At 48.5% G+C, this 24,504-nt stretch overlaps 1 protein-coding gene and 1 long non-coding RNA gene across 4 annotated transcripts in view; both read right to left on the bottom strand.

Annotated features, from left to right (window-relative positions):
• Window positions 1-24,504, bottom strand: part of LOC118391044 (rho GTPase-activating protein 32-like) — a 228,423-nt gene that overhangs the window by 116,071 nt on the left and 87,848 nt on the right. Inside the window, exon 4 of the mRNA XM_052457558.1 lies at window positions 275-383. Coding sequence (XP_052313518.1) covers window positions 275-383 — 109 coding nt within the window. The remainder of the gene's footprint in view (window positions 1-274; window positions 384-24,504) is intronic.
• LOC127906290 (uncharacterized) lies at window positions 19,649-20,878 on the bottom strand. Of its 3 annotated transcripts, none has more exons than XR_008060742.1 (3): window positions 20,544-20,878; window positions 19,986-20,264; window positions 19,649-19,944 (listed from the first exon to the last, which is right to left on the bottom strand). It is a non-coding gene; the product is annotated as an uncharacterized LOC127906290 (long non-coding RNA). The 3 variants fall into 3 exon arrangements; XR_008060743.1 differs by lacking the exon at window positions 20,544-20,878 and adding an exon at window positions 20,296-20,446 and having other exon boundaries at window positions 19,986-20,078; XR_008060744.1 differs by lacking the exon at window positions 20,544-20,878 and adding an exon at window positions 20,296-20,446 and having other exon boundaries at window positions 20,017-20,078.

Raw genomic sequence — 24,504 nt, 5'->3', positions numbered from 1 at the left:
TAAACGATCATTAGAAAACCCTTTTGCAATTATGTTAGCCCAGCTGAAAACTGTTGTGTTGATTATAGACCAGTTGAGTATCTGGAGCATCAGAATGTTGTGGGTTCGATTGCAGACTCAAACTGGCCAGAAACTTTCTTCTGAAACTCGTCAGTCTATTCTTGTTCTTCTGAACGTTAGTGTGCACATATATATATACACGTGTGTGTGTGTGTGTGTGTGTGTGTGTGTGTGTGTGTGTGTACACGCGTCTCTGCCAGTGGTCTCATCTCACCATGGCGCTGATGGTCTCCTCCCAGTCAGGTCTCTCTCGGGGGTAGACCAGGCGGGCCAGCTCAGGCACTATGTCGTCCTCCTCTGGGTGACGCCCTGGCCTCAGGCCCCTAGAGGAGAGCGAGGGGAAGGGAGGGGCGGGGGGTAAGAAGCGAGAGGGAATTTGAATTTCAATCCAGTTTATTGGCTCAATATCATACTTTCTAAGAAACACATGAAAACAGCAAAAATTGCTTTAATACCAAAACTGCTCACACATTAGGCTAAATTCCTGTTTCAAAAGAGGTAGAGAGAACAAGACTTTCAGATGCTCTTACTGCGTCAGGAAAAACACTACATAGAAAACACAGAACCCGCTTCAACAAAAACCACAAAACTCACCAGTCCTCCCAGCCAACTCTCAAGATAAAAACACTGATATATATGGTCATGTATTGTCAACTCAATATGGAAGCCACAAGTTCAAAGGTACCCTAGGTTATCCTTGTGGGGACCTTAAATCACACAAGGATAGTAAAAAAAGGAAAATGTTCCCTCGTGGGGCCATTTCCCACATCCCCATGAGCACGAAGGGTATTTTTGTTGTTGTTTGTTTTGTTTGAATTTTACCCCTTTCGTAGTATCCAATTGTTTAGTAGCTACTATCTTGTCTCATCGCTACAACTCTCGTACGGGCTCGGGAGAGACGAAGGTTGAAAGTCATGCGTCCTCCGATACACATCGGACCCAACTGCTTCTTAATAACACAGCACACATCCAACCCGGAAGCCAGCCGCACCAATGTGTTGGAGGAAACACCGTGCACCTGGCAATCTTGGTCACAGGAGTCGCTGGTGCGCGATGAGACCAGGATTTCCCTACCGGCCAAGCCCTCCCTAACCCGCACGACACTAGGCCAATTGTGCGTCGCCCCACGGACCTCCCGGTCGCGGCCGGTTATGACAGAGCCTGGGTGTGAACCCAGAGTCTCTGATGGCACAGCTGGCGCTGCAATACAGCACCCACTGCGCCACCCGGGAGGCCCAAAGGGTATTTTAAGCTTAGGGGCTGGGGTTACAGTAAGTGATAAGGGTTAGGTTTTGGGTTTGGGAAAAATAGGAGATTGAATGGCAATGTATTTTAGGTCCCCCACGAGAACAGAACAGAACGTGTGTTATATGACACCTTGGAGTCTGGCACTTTGACCAGAACATGTTAATGGATGTATCATTTCAATTAGACGAGATGCCATAACCCATTAGTTGGCACATGAGGATGGAACACACACACAGTGTGTGAAAGACATGCGGACAGTGAGGGTGTAACATAGCCTGTCACACATTCATTTGTGAAAGGAGGATTGTGCTGGGCTTGTGTGTGCTCACACCATATTTTATACATAGATGCAGCCATAAGGAGACCAAACAGGTTTTGTGTGTGTGTGTGTGTGTGTGTGTGTGTGTGTGTGTGTGTGTGTGTGTGTGTGTGTGTGTGTGTGTGTGTGTGTGTGTGTGTGTGTGTGTCAGCTGGATACTGTGTGTGCAAAGGCCAAATAGCACCTTCAATGGGAGGAACGTCAATGTTATTATGTGCGGAGGCAAAGTAGCACTTTCACAGAGGGAGAATGTCAATGTGATTTAGCCATTGAGCCATCAAAGAAACGTTCTGGCCTCTCACATCATTTGCCTCTCTGATAATAAGGACTTGAGAATAGAGCCTATAGGTGTGAGGCGAGATTGAACTATAATCAAAGGCTGTGGGGCCAGAGTCGATGGAACCTACAATTCCTATGTATTAACGCAAAAGTCAAACCGGCTGACCTGAAAAGTGGCAGCATTAACTGCCACTGTAGCTGCCAACAGTCTCACATAGGATGCTCCCCATTTCCTATGTAGTGACCTACCTTTGAAAAGTGCTGTACTATATAGGGAATAGGGTGCCTTTTGAGACACACCTTTGGAACTGAGAACCACATGATAGAGCTGCGATTGACTTTGGCCATAAACTCTGGGAATCATACTGGTGATGGTATTAACAGGGTGGAGGGACTGTAGCCAGTGGTGATGATATTAACAGGGGGGACAGACTGTAGCCAGTGGTGATGATATTAACAGGGGGGAGGGACTGTAGCCAGTGGTGATGATATTAACAGGGGGGACAGACTGTAGCCAGTGGTGATGATATTAACAGGGGGGAGGGACTGTAGCCAGTGATGATATTAACAGGGTGGAGGGACTGTAGCCAGTGGTGATGCTATTAACAGGGTGGAGGGACTGTAGCCAGTGGTGATGATATTAACAGGGTGGACAGACTGTAGCCAGTGGTGATGATATTAACAGGGTGGAGGGACTGTAGCCAGTGGTGATGATATTAACAGGGTGGAGGGACTGTAGCCAGTGGTGATGATATTAACAGGGTGGAGGGACTGTAGCCAGTGGTGATGATATTAACAGGGTGGACAGACTGTAGCCAGTGGTGATGATATTAACAGGGTGGAGGGACTGTAGCCAGTGGTGATGATATTAACAGGGTGGAGGGACTGTAGCCAGTGGTGATGATATTAACAGGGTGGAGGGACTGTAGCCAGTGGTGATGATATTAACAGGGTGGAGGGACTGTAGCCAGTGGTGATGATATTAACAGGGTGGAGGGACTGTAGCCAGTGGTGATGATATTAACAGGGTGGAGGGACTGTAGCCAGTGATGATATTAACAGGGTGGAGGGACTGTAGCCAGTGGTGATGATATTAACAGGGTGGAGGGACTGTAGCCAGTGGTGATGATATTAACAGGGTGGGGGGACTGTAGCCAGTGATGATATTAACAGGGTGGAGGGACTGGAGCCAGTGGTAATGATATTAACAGGGTGGACGGACTGTAGCCAGTGGTGATGATATTAACAGGGTGGACAGACTGTAGCCAGTGGTGATGATATTAACAGGGTGGACGGACTGTAGCCAGTGGTGATGATATTAACAGGGGGAGGGACTGTAGCCAGTGGTGATGATATTAACAGGGTGGAGGGACTGTAGCCAGTGATGATATTAACAGGGTGGAGGGACTGTAGCCAGTGATGATATTAACAGGGTGGAGGGACTGTAGCCAGTGGTGATGATATTAACAGGGTGGACAGACTGTAGCCAGTGGTGATGATATTAACAGGGTGGACAGACTGTAGCCAGTGGTGATGATATTAACAGGGTGGAGGGACTGTAGCCAGTGGTGATGATATTAACAGGGTGGACAGACTGTAGCCAGTGGTGATGATATTAACAGGGTGGACAGACTGTAGCAAGTGGTGATGATATTAACAGAGTTGAGGAACTGTAGCCAGTGGTGATGATATTAACAGGGTGGACGGACTGTAGCCAGTGGTGATGATATTAACAGGGTGGACAGACTGTAGCCAGTGGTGATGATTTTAACAGGGTGGACAGACTGTAGCCAGTGGTGATGATATTAACAGGGTGGACAGACTGTAGCCAGTGGTGATGATATTAACAGGGTGGACAGACTGTAGCCAGTGGTGATGATATTAACAGGGTGGACAGACTGTAGCCAGTGGTAATGATATTAACAGGGTGGAGGGACTGTAGCCAGTGGTGATGATATTAACAGGGTGGAGGGACTGTAGCCAGTGATGATATTAACAGGGTGGACAGACTGTAGCCAGTGGTAATGATATTAACAGGGTGGAGGGACTGTAGCCAGTGATGATATTAACAGGGTGGACAGACTGTAGCCAGTGGTAATGATATTAACAGGGTGGAGGGACTGTAGCCAGTGGTGATGATATTAACAGGGTGGAGGGACTGTAGCCAGTGATGATATTAACAGGGTGGACAGACTGTAGCCAGTGGTGATATTAACAGGGTGGAGGGACTGGAGCCAGTGGTGATGATATTAACAGGGTGGACAGACTGTAGCCAGTGGTGATGATTTTAACAGGGTGGACAGACTGTAGCCAGTGGTAATGATATTAACAGGGTGGACAGACTGTAGCCAGTGGTAATGATATTAACAGGGTGGACAGACTGTAGCCAGTGGTGATGATATTAACAGGGTGGAGGGACTGTAGCCAGTGGTAATTATATTAACAGGGTGGAGGGACTGTAGCCAGTGATGATATTAACAGGGTGGACAGACTGTAGCCAGTGGTGATATTAACAGGGTGGAGGGACTGGAGCCAGTGGTGATGATATTAACAGGGTGGACAGACTGTAGCCAGTGGTGATGATTTTAACAGGGTGGACAGACTGTAGCCAGTGGTAATGATATTAACAGGGTGGACAGACTGTAGCCAGTGGTGATGATATTAACAGGGTGGACAGACTGTAGCCAGTGGTAATGATATTAACAGGGTGGAGGGACTGTAGCCAGTGGTGATGATATTAACAGGGTGGAGGGACTGTAGCCAGTGATGATATTAACAGGGTGGACAGACTGTAGCCAGTGGTGATATTAACAGGGTGGAGGGACTGGAGCCAGTGGTGATGATATTAACAGGGTGGAGGGATTGGAGCCAGTGGTGATGATATTAACAGGGTGGACAGACTGTAGCCAGTGGTGATGAGTCATCTGTATGCAAAGCAGAGACTTCAGAAGGAATAAATCCAATTAACCTTGGTAAAACCTTACATGAGGCTTGAGTCTAGTGTGGAATATATACTTTACACCTCGCATGAGGAGGAGTGGATAATGCAGATGACAGTCACGTGTGGTCTAATATGAAACCTACATAGAAGTTATAACACTGACATAACTTGATGCAACTCAAGCTTGCACCCACACAGCATTGGTCCTCATGTAACAGCCAATTCGTGTTCAGATAAGAGTCATGTGATTAAACTGATCTATCTTCAGAAATGCTCCTGACACAGTAGGCCACTTCTAACCCTTTCACCACTATTTGAAGCACAAACTAACTACCATGATGATGATGCCTAAATGGAGGAATGAAACCACAAAGAACAACCATTTACCCGACCGGCCTTCTATGTTTGACTTCCAAGAGCCTTTTTGTACGTGGGGAAAGAACGTACAAACAGTCCGTACAATGTCTTGGCATGCTGCCTGGTACTAATAAAACCACACTGTCCACCCTCCTCCAGCAACCCACACCAAACTGCTGATCCTGTCTCTGGAAACTGAAGGTAGGCACACCGCTTTATCTGGGAATAAGAAACACACCCCCTCCCCCACCACCGCTTGACCTCACACACACACACCATGAAAAATGTTCTCTCACAAACCCCCCCCCCATGTATGAGGGGCTGACCTCAAACTGTCAGCTTCAATGCAGGTCTGGAGATGGGGCTGCTTGCATCTCAAATCAGACAGAGGAGGAGGAGAAAGTAGACAGAGAGACAGAGAGAAGGGAGGGAAAGACCAAGATACAGAGGGAGCAGAGAGGGAGAGACCCTGGGAGCAGCAAGCAGCTTGCTGCATTATGACACCGACTAATACTGCACTCAGCCAGCCACCTCTAACCACTGACCCTGACACATACCACAACACCACTAATTGGAACGAGGACTGACAACTGATCCGGGTAGGGAGCTGACCCTGATGTTGGAGGATGTTGTTATCCTGTTCCATACATGCTGTAAATCGTGCTGGTAGTGTACAATATATTTTTATGAGCCGTAAACGGCTAAACAGACAAGGCCAAAACATAAAAGGGCAAAACACAAACCAAGGCTAGAGTCTCTGTCTCTATTATAATCATTATTATTATTATCATTATTATTATTATTATTATTAACGCCTTGATTGGTTGAATCAGATGTTAGAGAACAGCCAAAGCGCCCAGCACTAACAATGGATGTGGAAAATCACAACAGGATTAAGGACAACCTGCATAGAATAAGCCCAGTATGATGCATGTGGGGGAGAGTCATAGCACAGCCTCCATTGTCTTGTGACACACACAATGAGCCCACACCCACACACAGTGAGCTATACACACACACACACACACAGTGAGCTACGCACGCACACACACAGTGAGCTACGCACGCGCACACACACAGTGAGCTACGCACGCACACGCACAGTGAGCTACGCACGCACACGCACAGTGAGCTACGCACGCACACGCACAGTGAGCTACGCACGCACACACACAGTGAGCTACGCACTGTGACGGCCCTGAGATTTTCTGAACCGTCTCAGTGCAGCTCCTTCCAATAGGGCGCTTTCCCTTTAATTCCCAATTAAATAGCCAGCATCAGCTGCACGAAAGTGGGGTTGTGATGGAGACGTGCATGAGGATGTGTTCAACCCTCAGTTCCGAAGCTTCTCTATTCCGTTTGTTTTGTTGCCGTTAAACGTGTGTTTTGTAGCCTAAGAGAGTTTACCCAGGATCGGATCCACTCATCGCGTCCCTGGACTACACCTCTCCGTTCTTCGTGGCCTTTCTCCGCTGGAGATCTATTGGCGGATTGGATTGTCTGACTGACCGACTGACTACCACCTTTTTGTATACGGTATTTCATTTGTTTGGATGTGATGTATACTGTGATTTGTGTAGTTAGTGGTAGTTGAGGACTTAAGTAAGAGTTGATCCGCTTTAAAGTTCTGTGGTAAAGTAATTGTTATATTGATTGTATGTTTAATACTGGGTTTACGCTACACTGAATGAACGGACAAACATCGCGTGACAAAAGTCACTTGAGTTCACTGAACTCCTTTACCGGGCAGGACTCTTTTTAGGCCCGAGGTACAGGACATTTCTGGAGGAACCAGAACTCATTGTGATATTATTATATGTGTGTGTGTAATCATTGTTGTTGCTAATACAACCCACGCAACAGAATATAGTTGTTTTTGAAGTTCTTTCCAATGTTTTAAGGGTTTATGAAAAGTTTATTTCCATCCTGACTTTTACATAAGTCCTTTGTATTGGTGTAGACTTGACGGACCAGATGGGACTCATTCCCACCCAAACTAAAAGGAGAAACCAATGTTTTCTCTGGTAGGCACAACCTACCTGGCACCCCTATAAATAATAACCTCAAGTCAAAACCGTTACATAAAAAATGGCACCCCAGATGGGACAGCTCAACATTGAGAACTAACCAAAGCAAATATTTTGTGTGGAATTAAAACAATGGATTCACCTCAAGATAATGTGCTCATCCATGTCATACCTGTCAATGGGAATACACAGGGCCATTCTGACCATCAAGCTGACAATACAAATCATAATGTGAATCGAGATAATGGAGTTGATTTGGGCCAGAGCCCTGGGAATCTGAATGCTCGGCCTGAGCCACAGGCCACAGGCGGTCTAACCAGTTACTCACTTATTGACATGGATCTGTGTGGAAGTACTGAGCTAGTCCTCCCTCTGACACCCAACCTTCCTCCATTGTCTGGTTTATCTCCAGAGGTTGTAGTCTTACAACTTCAAGGTGACATCCTTGATATTCGTCGGACTCAACAACATCTCCAAACTCTTATCCACCATAAATTCAAATGTCTGAGGGAAGAGCAACAACAGAGTGCCATGGAATTCAGAAACTCACTGAGCACTCTAACCCACACGCTGAAAGAGCTCAGTGAGAGTGGAAGACGGGAAATGACTGGTGCCATGGACAGACAGTTTGACTACCAACGAAACCAACTCACTGCCACTCTCCAATGGCGCCTGCAACATCACCACACTGAGGTCCTCAAGGATGTTAATTCTGTTTTTTCTCCCATGGTTAACACTGTAGACCACTTGCAGACAGAACTCTCTAATTGTGTTAAAATGTTGGATGACGTGTCTGTGGACATGGCCTCCATTAGGCACAACTCCTTACACAGAGTTTCCCTGGTGTCCACTTCAGTTCAGACCACTGAGGGCCAAGCTGGCACCTCTGAATGTCCAAGACCGTATCAAGTAAACCCTTCCAGAAACCACAAATCACAACAGGCCAACACACCTAACTCTCTTCGCAGGAATGACCATCCTTCTCTGGGTGCTTTAACCAGAGCTGAAACCCCAAGAGTCACTGCCTACGCCCCCATCGACATCCCCTTCCTTTCAGTTAATACCGCACCAATCGGAAGCTAAAAAGTTACATGATTGGGGTTCAAATGTGGCAGTCTTCTCTGCCATTGCTCCGGTACCACTAACACTTGATAATCCTTCTGATGATCTCCTTTTACAGGCTGTGAGAAGAGCTCAGCTGGAACAGCCAGAGGAGTTAAGGCTGTTGGAGCAGCTGCAGAATAATGCTGATGTATGTACTTCAAAGCTAGGACGCACCGGGCTCCTGAAGCACAAAATATTCCTTACACAGGAAATGCCGATCAAGCAAAAGCCATATCGTTTGTCCCCAGCGAAGCTAATCATCCAAAAGGGACTCATAAATGATATGTTAACCCAAGATATAATAGAACGTTCCTCCTCTCCCTGGGCTGCTCCTGTTGTCCTCATCCCAAAAAAGACTGGTGGTCTTAGATTTTGTGTGGACTATAGGAAGACCAACAATGTTTCCCAGACTGATGCCTATCCTCTTCCCACCATCCATGAGATCCTGGAGTCATTGTCTGGCGCTGTTGTGTTCACTACCCTTGATCTCAATAGTGGTTATTGGCAGGTTGAGACGGACCAGGAAAGCAAGGACAAGACTGCGTTTGTCTGTGCCGAGGGCTTGTTTTCCTTTAAGGTGATGCCCTTTGGATTAAAGAATGCCCCTGCCACTTTCCAAAGACTCATGGAGATTGCGTTAGGTGAGCTCAAAGGGAAGATCTGTTTCGTCTACCTGGACGATATAATTATCTACTCTCAGAACAGAGAAAGACACTTTCAAGATCTTCAAGCAGTGTTGGACAAGCTAAGAGAAGCTGGTCTGACCTTAAATATGAAGAAGAGCAACTTCTGCCAAACCTCCCTGAAGTTCCTTGGCCATATTGTGTCTTTCGACGGCATTCATGTGGATCCTGAAAAGACAAAGGCTGTACAAGACTTCCCTGTGCCAACCACACTCAAAGCCCTTCAACGGTTCCTTGGTATGGCTGGATGGTACCATCGGTTTGTGTCTAACTTCTCCCAGGTGGCAGAACCCCTCAACGCGATGAAGCGAAAAGGAGCGAAATTCCAATGGACGGCAGAGTGCCAGACTTCCTTTGAAACCCTGAAACGACATCTCGTCACACCTCCCATTTTAGGTCATCCCAACTTTGATTGCCCTTTTGTTGTTTACACTGATGCAAGTGATGTTGGACTTGGTGCTGTCCTAGTCCAACAGACTGGACTTGGCACTGAAGAAGTGCTAGCGTTCGCCAGTCGGACATTGAATGGAGCAGAACGGAACTACTCCACAACAGAGCAAGAGTGCCTTGCAGTGGTCTGGGCTTTGGAAAAGTGGAGGTACTACTTGGAGGAAGACACTTCACTGTGGTCACTGACCATTCCTCCCTTGTGTGGGTGTTCAAGACCAACAAACCAAGCACCAGACTCATAAGATGGGCTCTACGGTTGCAAGAGTTCACATTTGCAGTGGAATACAGGAAAGGAAAATACAACACTGTTCCAGATGCCTTGTCCAGAGCTCCTACTTGTGATAACGGTGGCCCTGATCTTACATGTGCTACTGTCCTGTCAAGCAGTCGAGACTCGCCCAAAACGGACTTTCCCATCTCTGATGAGGCCATATGGAAAGCTCAACAGGATGATCCAGAAGTACAGGCTTTGTACCAGACTATCCTGGAAGATGGAGAAAAGATGGTCAATCCTACCACAAAGCTGACCATCATTGAAGATAAAGTCTACCGAGTCGTACAACTACCTCACAGAACACTCTACCAAATGTACATACCGGACACTCTACGCCTACAACTGCTTCAACATTTCCATGAAGACCCATTAGCTGGTCATTTGGGCAGGTTCAAAACCTACAAGCGGTTGCAAGCGTTACTGTACTGGCCACATCTGAGCATGGATGTGAAGTCACACATCCAAAACTGTCAGGTTTGTCAAATGTACAAACCAGAAGGTAGAAAGCCTGCTGGCAAGTTGCAGCAAACGGTGGTTACCCGACCTTGGGAAATGTTAGGAGTGGATTTGATGGGTCCATTTCCTAGAAGCTCCAATCAGAATGTGTACATACTTGTTTTTGTTGATTACTATTCAAAGTGGGTGGAACTCTTTTCCCTGCGTCAGGCCACAGCAAGGACCGTCTCTAACATCCTTACGAAAGAGATCCTGACTCGCTGGGGAGTGCCTGATTACATCCTGTCTGATCGAGGTTCCCAATTTGTCTCTGATCTCTTTGAGGAGACCTGCCAAAGATGGAACCTGAGGCAGAAGTTGACCACGGCCTATCACCCACAGACCAATCTCACTGAGAGAGTAAATCGAACCTTGAAGACAATGATTGCTTCCTATGTAGGGACCCAGCACAAACACTGGGACAAGCACCTTCACGAGTTTCGATTTGCCCTGAATTCTGCTGTGCAAGAGTCCACTGGAGTCACACCTGCAGAGCTGAACCTAAGTCGTCCTCTCCGAGGACCCTTGGATATGGTGCTACAGCCCCAGCAGCTTACTCCAGACGCTGCTTGCTATGACCAGGTAGGCCATCTCCATGACTTGAGAGCTCTTGTCTCAAAGAACATGATCCAGGCTCGACTCAAGCAGAAGAGAAATTATGATAAGAACAGACGAGACATGCAGTTCCAGCTTCGTGATCGGGTGTGGCTTCGCTCTCATCCTTACTCGAAAGCTGAACAATTCTTCTCGGCCAAGCTCGCTCCTAAATGGCAAGGACCATATAGGATTGTGGAGCAGATGGGCCCTTTGAACTACCGAGTGGTGAAAGAGGACACAGGTGAAGATATGCGCATCGTCCATGTCTCACGCCTTAAGGCCTGTTACCCCTCGGCTGAGGAATTGGAGGCGATTGAGCTCCGCAAGGTCCTGGATATCTTTGAAGAGGATAGTGAGGATACTTTTCTCGGATTCCCAGACCCAGAAGTCTCGCACCTTAAGGCCTGTGACTCCTCAGCTGAGGAGCGTGAGCTCCAAAAAGTAATGAATCTTTTTGTAGAGGAAAGTGATGAGGAGACCTTTCTCGGTTTCCCCGACCAAGATGTGCCTTCCAGGGCAATGGTCGGCTTTTTCCAGGGGAGGGGGTGTGTGACGGCCCTGAGATTTTCTGAACCGTCTCAGTGCAGCTCCTTCCAATAGGGCGCTTTCCCTTTAATTCCCAATTAAATAGCCAGCATCAGCTGCACGAAAGTGGGGTTGTGATGGAGACGTGCATGAGGATGTGTTCAACCCTCAGTTCCGAAGCTTCTCTATTCCGTTTGTTTTGTTGCCGTTAAACGTGTGTTTTGTAGCCTAAGAGAGTTTACCCAGGATCGGATCCACTCATCGCGTCCCTGGACTACACCTCTCCGTTCTTCGTGGCCTTTCTCCGCTGGAGATCTATTGGCGGATTGGATTGTCTGACTGACCGACTGACTACCACCTTTTTGTATACGGTATTTCATTTGTTTGGATGTGATGTATACTGTGATTTGTGTAGTTAGTGGTAGTTGAGGACTTAAGTAAGAGTTGATCCGCTTTAAAGTTCTGTGGTAAAGTAATTGTTATATTGATTGTATGTTTAATACTGGGTTTACGCTACACTGAATGAACGGACAAACATCGCGTGACAAAAGTCACTTGAGTTCACTGAACTCCTTTACCGGGCAGGACTCTTTTTAGGCCCGAGGTACAGGACATTTCTGGAGGAACCAGAACTCATTGTGATATTATTATATGTGTGTGTGTAATCATTGTTGTTGCTAATACAACCCACGCAACAGAATATAGTTGTTTTTGAAGTTCTTTCCAATGTTTTAAGGGTTTATGAAAAGTTTATTTCCATCCTGACTTTTACATAAGTCCTTTGTATTGGTGTAGACTTGACGGACCAGATGGGACTCATTCCCACCCAAACTAAAAGGAGAAACCAATGTTTTCTCTGGTAGGCACAACCTACCTGGCACCCCTATAAATAATAACCTCAAGTCAAAACCGTTACAGCACGCACACACAGTGAGCTACGCACGCACGCACACACACAGTGAGCTACGCACGCACACACACACACAGTGAGCTACGCACGCACACACACACACAGTGAGCTACGCACGCACACACACACAGTGAGCTACGCACGCACACACACACAGTGAGCTACGCACGCGCACACACACAGTGAGCTACGCACGCGCACACACACAGTGAGCTACGCACGCACACACACAGTGAGCTACGCACGCACACACACAGTGAGCTACGCACGCACACACACAGTGAGCTACGCACGCACACACACAGTGAGCTACGCACGCACACACACAGTGAGCTACGCACGCACACACACAGTGAGCTACGCACGCACACACACAGTGAGCTACGCGCCCACAGTGAGTGCACGCGCCCACAGTGAGCGCGAGCATGGCACACAGCGAGCATGGCACACAGCGAGCATGGCACACAGCGAGCATGGCACACAGCGAGCATGGCACACAGCGAGCATGGCACACAGCGAGCATGGCACACAGCGAGCGCGCACACAGCGAGCATGGCACACAGCGAGCATGCACACAGCGAGCGCGCACACAGCGAGCATGGCACACCGCGAGCCCTCGCTGTGAGCGCACACACACACACGAGCTACGCACGCGCACACAGCGAGCTACGCACGCACACACAGTGAGCTACGCACGCACACACAGTGAGCTACGCACGCACACACAGTGAGCTACGCACGCACGCACACACGCACGCACGCACACACGCACGCACACACAGCGAGCTACGCACGCACACACAGCGAGCTACGCACGCACACACAGCGAGCTACGCACGCACACACAGCGAGCTACGCACGCACACACAGCGAGCAACGCACGCACACACAGCGAGCAACGCACGCACACACACAGCGAGCAACGCACGCACACACACAGCGAGCAACGCACGCACACACACAGCGAGCAACGCACGCACACACACAGTGAGCTACGCACGCACACACACAGTGAGCTACGCACGCACACACAGTGAGCTACGCACGCACACACAGTGAGCTACGCACGCACACACAGTGAGCTACGCACGCACACACAGTGAGCTACGCACGCACACACAGTGAGCTACGCACGCACACACAGTGAGCTACGCGCCCACAGTGAGCGCACACAGTGAGCTACGCACGCACACAGTGAGCTACGCACGCACACACAGTGAGTGAGCACACGCACACACACACACACAGCGAGCACACACACACAGCGAGAGCACACACAACGAGAGCACACACAACGAGAGCACACACAACGAGAGCACACACACACAGTGAGCTACGCACGCACACAGTGAGCTACGCACGCACACACAGTGAGTGAGCACACGCACACACACACACAGCGAGCACACACACACAGCGAGAGCACACACAACGAGAGCACACACACACAGTGAGCTACGCACACAGTGAGCTACGCACGCACACACAGCGAGCAACGCACACACACACAGTGAGCTACGCACGCACACGCACAGTGAGCTACGCACGCACACGCACAGTGAGCTACGCACGCACACACACAGTGAGCTACGCACGCACACACAGTGAGCTACGCACGCACACACAGTGAGCTACGCACGCACACACAGTGAGCTACGCACGCACGCACAGTGAGCTACGCACGCACGCACAGTGAGCTACGCACATACGCACAGTGAGTGAGCACACGCACACACACACACAGCGAGCACACACACACAGCGAGAGCACACACACACAGTGAGCTACGCACACAGTGAGCTACGCATGCACACACACAGTGAGCTACGCACGCACACACAGCGAGCTACGCACGCACACACACAGTGAGCAACGCACGCACACACAGTGAGCTACGCACGCACACAGTGAGCTACGCACGCACGCACAGTGAGCTACGCACGCACGCACAGTGAGCTACGCACGCACGCACAGTGAGCTACGCACATACGCACAGTGAGTGAGCACACGCACACACAGCGAGCACACACACACAGCGAGAGCACACACACACAGTGAGCTACGCACGCAGTGAGCTACGCACGCAGTGAGCTACGCACGCACACGCACAGTGAGCTACGCACGCACACGCACAGTGAGCTACGCACGCACACGCACAGTGAGCTACGCACGCACACGCACAGTGAGCTACGCACGCACGCACAGTGAGCTACGCACGCACGCACAGTGAGCTACGCACGCACGCACAGTGAGCTACGCACGCACACGCACAGTGAGCTACGCACGCACACGCACAGTGAGCTACGCACGCACACACACACAGTGAGCTACGCACGCACACACACAGTGAGCTACGCACGCACACACACAGTGAGCTACGCACGCACACACAGTGAGCTACGCACGCACACACACACAGTGAGCTACGCACGCACACACACACACAGTGAGCTACGCACGCACACACACACAGTGAGCTACGCACGCACGCACACACACAGTGAGCTACGCACGCACACACACACAGTGAGCTACGCACGCACACACGCACGCACACACAGTGAGCAACACGCACACACAGTGAGCAACACGCACACACACACACACACAGCGAGCACACACACACACGGCGAGCACACACACGGCGAGAGCACACACACACACGGCGAGAGCACACACACACACGGCGAGAGCACACACACACACGGCGAGAGCACACACACACACAGCGAGAGCACACACACACACAGCGAGAGCACACACACACAGCGAGAGCACACACACACAGCGAGAGCACACACACACAGCGAGAGCACACACACACAGCGAGAGCACACACACACAGCGAGAGCACACACACACAGCGAGAGCACACACACACAGCGAGCGCACACACACACAGCGAGCGCACACACACAACGAGCACGCACACAACGAGCACGCACACAACGAGCACGCACACAACGAGCACGCACACAACGAGCACGCACACAGTGAGCACGCACACAGTGAGCACGCACACACACTCCCTCCCTGTCTCCCCAAGAAGGTTGTTATGTCAGTCAGGACAATAAAGGTGGTTACACACACACACACACACACCCAGTTACCTTAGGCTGGCCATCTGAATAAACTCCCTTTCTCTTCTGTTTCCACTGTAATTCCATTGACGGAAAAACAAGTTGTGGACCTCATACGACCAATAGCGTAGTAATTCACCCACAGGCAAAGTAGAGCTGCTTTGAAGACTATCTTCCAACTGCACATTACAGATGTATCCCAAACAAATAAAGATGGTGAATCTCAAGGGAGAGTGAACAGCCCGGTGTTCCAGTTTCTTGGTCCCAGGTCTGCTGTCTTGCCAACCCCTACAGTCATTGTCACCCCATTGCTTGGAGTTGGCAAGACCACATAAACAGATCTGGGACCAGGCAAGTGTTCCACAGCACCAGGGCTGAAAGAATGTCCTTAATCTGCTTGTGTTATTAACCCTAACCTCAACCCTACAGCCGATGAGGAGCGTGGAGGCTGAAGCATCAAATGTAACGTTTTTACGTATTACAAGTAGAATAAAGAAAGAGGCTTTTGGAAATTCATGACAAAAACAAACAAAAAAGACTGTAGCACTTGTCTAATATTTTTGGCTGCATCTCCACCTGAGTTGGATAAATTGACATCTAGGGCTACATGCATCAAAAAAAGACGTCCATCTCTCAGTAAGAGGTAGGCTATGAGACGTCCATCTCTCAGTAAGAGGTAGGCTATGAGACGTCCATCTCTCAGTAAGAGGTAGGCTATGAGACGTCCATCTCTCAGTAAGAGGTAGGCTATGAGACGTCCATCTCTCAGTAAGAGGTAGACTATGAGACGTCCGTGCTGCAACGATAGGGGCATTAAGGAGAATATTCTTAAGATTATCTCTTGCTTTTGGCAACACTGGCACACAAAGAATACACGCCACCCTTTGCAATAGACTGGTTAGCTGACAGTTTTCATGACAATGTTCACTCACCGATAGAGCAGAAGTATGAGTGTTATGATTCTGGACGGTCTAATAGTTAGCAACACTGACAAGCTGCTGCCATGTAGGGAATCGTAGGTGGCTTGTTTCAGCTCGTTGTACCTTGTTGTCATGTCTATGCTAATTTGTAAAAACAATTACTATTATTATTTTAAAATGTAGCTTGCTAACCAACAATGTATTTGAGAGACAAGTGTTGATTATGCAAATGTATTTATGTTTTCAATAAAGATAGAGGAAATAGTTTACATGTTGTCAACAATCCTTTGACTCTAAGCCAACCCTGCCTGTTTTGCTCCACGGTTGCACGCGCATTGGTTTTGTTATTAAATAATCCTCCCGTCGACGCCAAGGAAGAAAAGCCCTTTGGTTATTAGGGTAGGAGATTGGAGGGGGAACCACCTGAGCGCTGCTGAGTAGAAGTGAGTGGTGGTACTTTGCTGGACTGCAGCTAGATGGGGCTGAAGAGCTGAAAGTCTGCTCTGACTGGGACGTCATCCATCTAGTGAGCAGGACATGTTGTTGTGGTCTACAGCAGTGTTCCGCAACATCTGGTCCACGGACCGGTGCTGGTCCATGGGATGTTTCAGGTCGGTCCCTAAGATTTACCGACACTAACTTAGTCAGGTCTAAAGTGTGAGTTTTAATGTAAGCGGTCCCTCGCTCCTTTTCCAAGAAGGAAAAACACTTGCTGGTATTTGGTTCCTTGAGGCAACCTGATCTACAGCGAGAGCAGGAACGGGGAACTTTGATGGGGTTGGGGATGACCTAAGGGATTTTTTTTTGTGTGTGGGGGGGGTACAACAGGGTAGGATTAAGAAAAACTGTGATTTTCAAAACCTACAATGAGTTTCTATCCAGAGGGAGTGTATTTTATTGCTCCCCACGTCACCTCGAATCTCAGTGTTTAAAAATCAATGTTGTTGATGTCATTGGGTAGGACAAGAAGTAGGAATGCATTGTTTTCACATACACTGTGTATACCGGACATGTCCTTTGGGTGGTGGACCATTCTTGATACAGACAGGAAACTGTTGACCGTGAAAAGGTTGCAGTTCTAGACACAAACCGGTGCCCCTGGCACCTACTACCATAACCCATTCAAAGGCACTCAAATATTTTGTCTTGCCCATCCACCCTCTGAATGGAACACATACACAATCCATGTCTCTTGTTTTCTCAAGGCTTAATTTAAAACCCCTTCTTTAACCTGTCTCTTCCCCTTCTTCTACTGATTGAAGTGGATTTAACAAGTGACATCTATAAGGGATCAAAGCTTTCACCTGGATGCACCTGGTCAGTCTGTCATGGACAGAGCAGGTGTTCTTAATGTTTTAAATACTCAGTGTATGTAGACAGGTAATGTGCTGGAAATAATGGGGTTGAAAAGTGGTGGAATTGCCCTTTAATGGACTGAATGTAGAGAAAAATGCTTGTGTGTAGCCATTAGCCTACAGTATTGTGGTGTAGTAGGTAAACAACTTTCGATTCGTATTCAGGACTCCTCTCCTGAGCTCATTTTATTTCAACGCCCGCGAGGGTAGAAAAGTATTGGAAAGCAAATAACCACAGCGGAGAGCAAGGAGTGGGACGGAACATTATTAGTAAGCGGTGCACGTGGCAGGCAGGATGGAGGACAGGAAGGGGGTGACGCAAGTCCCAAAATAGTGCCATGCTCTGGTCTAGGAGGGTCACCGAGGGAAGGGAGAGAAGGGAGAGAAGGAGAAACAAATAGATAAACAGAGCAAGAGCTGATATATAGAAGTAGGCCTACCAGGGAAGCTTGAAGTGAGATAGAAAGGGACAGACATGTCCTAAGCAGAGAGCAAGAGATGGTGTGTGTGTGTGTGTGTACCGAATGTGCCTGTATGCTAGAGAGCATAGTGGGATTGGGAAGGCTATAAAACCTTACTGTGTTCTTCCCTAGGGGAAGAAGATCAATCTACACGAGCAGACCCATCCTAACAATGACATTTACTGTCAGTCTCTCTCATCGAATGAGAACACAAACCTGCTCTGCCTTCCTCTCCACCTCTGCTGTAATGTTGGGCTAATATCTAATGTATGCTAAACCGCTGCTGCCATGGCAACCCCCCGCGCGCACGCACACAGGATTTGGTCTCCGTTCAACACCAGGAGAATGTGTAGTGGGGTTGAACGGGCTGCTGTAATCCTCAGGAAGGGGACCATTCCTGTAGACCCCCTTCACTATCAAATGGACAGAGCCATGCTGCCACGTGAACACACAATCTCACTCGCACAAAGCTAGACACGCACAACTGCATTCAGACACACACAATCAGACATGCCCATGCACTCAGACATGAACACACACACACGTATAAGCCTGCAAACACACCCTCTAACAATCACAAACAGGCCAGTGTAGCAGGGAGGAAAGGTCAAAGGGGCTGGTCTGAATACGAGGGAGCAAGCTGAGCATCAATAAGGGGAGGAGGAAAGAGGGGTGAACTGTCATGCAGCCAGGCAGTGGCTGGCTGGCTGGGGAGCACTTGGTGCATCATCTGTGTCTCTGTCAAAGGCGTGTAGAGGAGTGGGTGGAGGGACAGACACCAGGTGGACATCTCAATGGTGCTTCTCCATAGTGAGCTGTGGTTGTGCTTTAAAATCCAGCTAGCAGCATGGCCATGCTCCGATAGAGAAAACAAGCCCTCCAAAAATGAAGATGAATGAGTGTGTACAGGTGGGTATAGAACCTACAATAGGCTCTCAAAGTGTGTGCACCCCAGTGTGTTAATGATTGTGTACAGGTGGGTATAGAACCTACAATAGGCTCTCAAAGTGTGTGCACCCCAGTGTGTTAAGCGTGCCTGCTTTCCCACGCCACCCGATATGTCTGGGGTTTGGCCGGGTAGGCCGTCATTGCAAATAAGAATTTATTCTCAACTGACTTGCCTAGTTAAATAAAGGTTAAATAAATATGCACATGCTAATGTGAGTGGGTTGGAATGTGTAGCTTATGCTATCCTATACCTGGGAGTGGGTTGGAATGTGTAGCTTATGCTATCCTATACCTGGGAGTGGGTTGGAATGTGTATCCTATACCTGGGAGTGGGTTGGAATGTGTATCCTATACCTGGGAGTGGGTTGGAATGTGTATCCTATGAATGAGAGTGGGTTGGAATGTGTAGCTTATGCTATCCTATACCTGGGAGTGGGTTGGAATGTGTATCCTATACCTGGGAGTGGGTTGGAATGTGTAGCTTATGCTATCCTATACCTGGGAGTGGGTTGGAATGTGTAGCTTATGCTATCCTATACCTGGGAGTGGGTTGGAATGTGTATCCTATACCTGGGAGTGGGTTGGAATGTGTATCCTATACCTGGGAGTGGGTTGGAATGTGTATCCTATACCTGGGAGTGGGTTGGAATGTGTATCCTATACCTGGGAGTGGGTTGGAATGTGTATCCTATACCTGGGAGTGGGTTGGAATGTGTATCCTATACCTGGGAGTGGGTTGGAATGTGTATCCTATACCTGGGAGTGGGTTGGAATGTGTATCCTATACCTGGGAGTGGGTTGGAATGTGTATCCTATACCTGGGAGTGGGTTGGAATGTGTATCCTATGCCTGGGAGTGGGTTGGAATGTGTATCCTATACCTGGGAGTGGGTTGGAATGTGTATCCTATACCTGGGACTGGGTTGGAATGTGTAGCTTATGCTATCCTATACCTGGGAGTGGGTTGGAATGTGTATCCTATACCTGGGACTGGGTTGGAATGTGTATCCTATACCTGGGAGTGGGTTGGAATGTGTATCCTATGCCTGGGAGTGGGTTGGAATGTGTATCCTATACCTGGGAGTGGGTTGGAATGTGTATCCTATGCCTGGGAGTGGGTTGGAATGTGTATCCTATACCTGGGAGTGGGTTGGAATGTGTATCCTATGAATGAGAGTGGGTTGGAATGTGTATCCTATGAATGAGAGTGGGTTGGAATGTGTATCCTATACCTGGGAGTGGGTTGGAATGTGTATCCTATACCTGGGAGTGGGTTGGAATGTGTATCCTATGCCTGGGAGTGGGTTGGAATGTGTATCCTATACCTGGGAGTGGGTTGGAATGTGTATCCTATACCTGGGAGTGGGTTGGAATGTGTATCCTATACCTGGGAGTGGGTTGGAATGTGTATCCTATACCTGGGAGTGGGTTGGAATGTGTATCCTATGCCTGGGAGTGGGTTGGAATGTGTATCCTATGAATGAGAGTGGGTTGGAATGTGTATCCTATACCTGGGAGTGGTTTGGAATGTGAATCCTATGCCTGGGAGTGGGTTGGACTGTGTAGTTTATGCTATCCTATACCTGGGAGTGGGCTGGACTGTGTAGTTTATGCTATCCTATACCTGGGAGTGGGCTGGACTGTGTAGTTTATGCTATCCTATACCTGGGAGTGGGTTGGACTGTGTAGTTTATGCTATCCTATACCTGGGAGTGGGTTGGACTGTGTAGTTTATGCTATCCTATACCTGGGAGTGGGCTGGACTGTGTAGTTTATGCTATCCTATACCTGGGAGTGGGTTGGACTGTGTAGTTTATGCTATCCTATACCTGGGAGTGGGCTGGACTGTGTAGTTTATGCTATCCTATACCTGGGAGTGGGTTGGAATGTGTAGTTTACGCTATCATATACCTGTGAGTGGGTTGGACTGTGTAGTCTATGCTATCCTATACCTGGGAGTGGGCTGGACTGTGTAGTTTATGCTGTCCTATACCTGGGAGTGGGTTGGACTGTGTAGTTTATGCTATCCTATACCTGGGAGTGGGTTGGACTGTGTAGTTTATGCTATCCTATACCTGGGAGTGGGTTGGAATGTGTAGTTTATGCTATCCTATACCTGTGAGTGGGTTGGACTGTGTAGTTTATGCTATCCTATACCTGGGAGTGGGCTGGACTGTGTAGTTTATGCTATCCTATACCTGGGAGTGGGCTGGACTGTGTAGTTTATGCTGTCCTATACCTGGGAGTGGGTTGGACTGTGTAGTTTATGCTATCCTATACCTGGGAGTGGGTTGGACTGTGTAGTTTATGCTATCCTATACCTGTGAGTGGGTTGGACTGTGTAGTCTATGCTATCCTATACCTGGGAGTGGGCTGGACTGTGTAGTTTATGCTGTCCTATACCTGGGAGTGAGTTGGACTGTGTAGTTTATGCTATCCTATACCTGGGAGTGGGCTGGACTGTGTAGTTTATGCTATCCTATACCTGGGAGTGGGTTGGAATGTGTAGTTTATGCTATCCTATACCTGTGAGTGGGTTGGACTGTGTAGTTTATGCTATCCTATACCTGGGAGTGGGCTGGACTGTGTAGTTTATGCTATCCTATACCTGGGAGTGGGCTGGACTGTGTAGTTTATGCTGTCCTATACCTGGGAGTGGGTTGGACTGTGTAGTTTATGCTATCCTATACCTGGGAGTGGGTTGGAATGTGTAGTTTATGCTATCCTATACCTGTGAGTGGGTTGGACTGTGTAGTTTATGCTATCCTATACCTGGGAGTGGGTTGGAATGTGTAGTTTATGCTATCCTATACCTGGGAGTGGGTTGGACTGTGTAGTCTATGCTATCCTATACCTGGGAGTGGGTTGGACTGTGTAGTTTATGCTATCCTATACCTGGGAGTGGGTTGGACTGTGTAGTTTATGCTATCCTATGCCTGGGAGTGGGTTGGACTGTGTAGTTTATGCTATCCTATACCTGTGAGTGGGTTGGACTGTGTAGTCTATGCTATCCTATACCTGGGAGTGGGCTGGACTGTGTAGTTTATGCTGTCCTATACCTGGGAGTGAGTTGGACTGTGTAGTTTATGCTATCCTATACCTGGGAGTGGGTTGGACTGTGTAGTTTATGCTATCCTATACCTGGGAGTGGGTTGGAATGTGTAGTTTATGCTATCCTATACCTGGGAGTGGGCTGGACTGTGTAGTTTATGCTATCCTATACCTGGGAGTGGGTTGGACTGTGTAGTCTATGCTATCCTATACCTGGGAGTGGGTTGGACTGTGTAGTTTATGCTATCCTATACCTGGGAGTGGGCTGGACTGTGTAGTTTATGCTATCCTATACCTGGGAGTGGGTTGGAATGTGTATCCTATACCTGGGAGTGGGTTGGAATGTGTATCCTATACCTGGGAGTGGGTTGGAATGTGTAGTTTATGCTATCCTATACCTGGGAGTGGGTTGGACTGTGTAGTTTATGCTATCCTATACCTGGGAGTGGGTAGGACTGTGTAGTTTATGCTATCCTATACCTGGGAGTGGGTTGGACTGTGTATCCTATACCTGGGAGTGGGTTGGAATGTGTATCCTATACCTGGGAGTGGGTTGGAATGTGTAGTTTATGCTATCCTATACCTGGGAGTGGGTTGGACTGTGTAGTTTATGCTATCCTATACCTGGGAGTGGGCTGGACTGTGTAGTTTATGCTATCCTATACCTGGGAGTGGGTTGGACTGTGTAGTTTATGCTATCCTATACCTGGGAGTGGGTTGGACTGTGTAGTCTATGCTATCCTATACCTGGGAGTGGGTTGGACTGTGTAGTTTATGCTATCCTATACCTGGGAGTGGGCTGGACTGTGTAGTTTATGCTATCCTATACCTGGGAGTGGGTTGGACTGTGTAGTCTATGCTATCCTATACCTGGGAGTGGGTTGGACTGTGTAGTTTATGCTATCCTATACCTGGGAGTGGGCTGGACTGTGTAGTTTATGCTATCCTATACCTGGGAGTGGGTTGGACTGTGTAGTTTATGCTATCCTATACCTGGGAGTGGGTTGGACTGTGTAGTTTATGCTATCCTATACCTGGGAGTGGGTTGGAATGTGTAGTTTATGCTATCCTATACCTGGGAGTGGGTTGGACTGTGTAGTTTATGCTATCCTATACCTGGGAGTGGGTTGGACTGTGTAGTCTATGCTATCCTATACCTGGGAGTGGGTTGGACTGTGTAGTTTATGCTATCCTATACCTGGGAGTGGGTTGGACTGTGTATCCTATACCTGGGAGTGGGTTGGAATGTGTATCCTATACCTGGGAGTGGGTTGGAATGTGTATCCTATACCTGGGAGTGGGTTGGAATGTGAATCATATGCCAGTATGTGGGTTGGAATGTGAATCATATGCCAGTAAGTGGGTTGGAATGTGAATCATATGCCAGTATGTGGGTTGGAATGTGAATCATATGCCAGTATGTGGGTTGGAATGTGAATCCTATGCCAGTGAGTGGGTTGGAATGTGAATCCAATGCCAGTGAGTGGGTTGGAATGTGAATCATATGCCAATATGTGGGTTGGAATGTGAATCCTATGCCAGTAAGTGGGTTGGAATGTGAATCCTATGCCAGTAAGTGGGTTGGAATGTGAATCCTATGCCAGTAAGTGGGTTGGAATGTGAATCATATGCCAGTGAGTGGGTTGGAATGTGAATCCTATGCCAGTAAGTGTGTTGGAATGTGAACCCTATGCCAGTAAGTGGGTTGGAATGTGAATCATATTTTATTTTTATTTTTACATTTGACCTTTATTTAACCAGGCAAGTCAGTTAAGAACAAGTTCTGTTCAGGGGCAGAACGACAGATTTGTACCTTGTCAGCTCGGGGGTTTGAACTCGCAACTTTCCGGTTACTAGTCCAACGCTCTCGCCACTAGGCTACGCTGCCGCCCCAGTGAGTGGGTTGGAATGTGTAGTTAATGCTATCCTATACCTGGGAGTGGGTGTGGGTCCAGCTGAAGCTGATGGATGACGTAGCTGAAAGCTGATATTGACCAGCAGAGCAGAGGTGGTGGTACTGCAACTAACTAGCTCTGTCATTAAGGAAACATGAATGAGAGTTTCCAGCAGTGATGGTCTATAATGGCTGCTCTGCATACAGCATTAGAGGCTCTGCTGAGCCAGTCACAGCCTGATGGCGGAGTAAGGAAATCAGTGATTACGAACGCCTTCCAGCCTAACCGAGCCGACATCACTCAGACACGTCTGCCACGGCCTCCCCCTGCCTGCATTCACACAGCTGTCATTTCTCCTTGGGGAGAAAGAGGAGGATCAGGGGGGGACGACAAAGCCACGCACACAAACACACAGGTGAGCTGGCGCAGGCTCACACAAACACACCAACTAGTAAAGACCCTCGCAGTCACAGACCGACGTCAACGTCCTCCATGCTTGGATGCAAACAAATCAACACAAACATAG

The sequence above is a fragment of the Oncorhynchus keta genome, chromosome 12 (assembly GCF_023373465.1).
Source record: "Oncorhynchus keta strain PuntledgeMale-10-30-2019 chromosome 12, Oket_V2, whole genome shotgun sequence".
In the NCBI taxonomy this organism is placed as follows: domain Eukaryota; kingdom Metazoa; phylum Chordata; class Actinopteri; order Salmoniformes; family Salmonidae; genus Oncorhynchus; species Oncorhynchus keta.
This window is presented reverse-complemented; position numbering and strand designations above follow the sequence as displayed.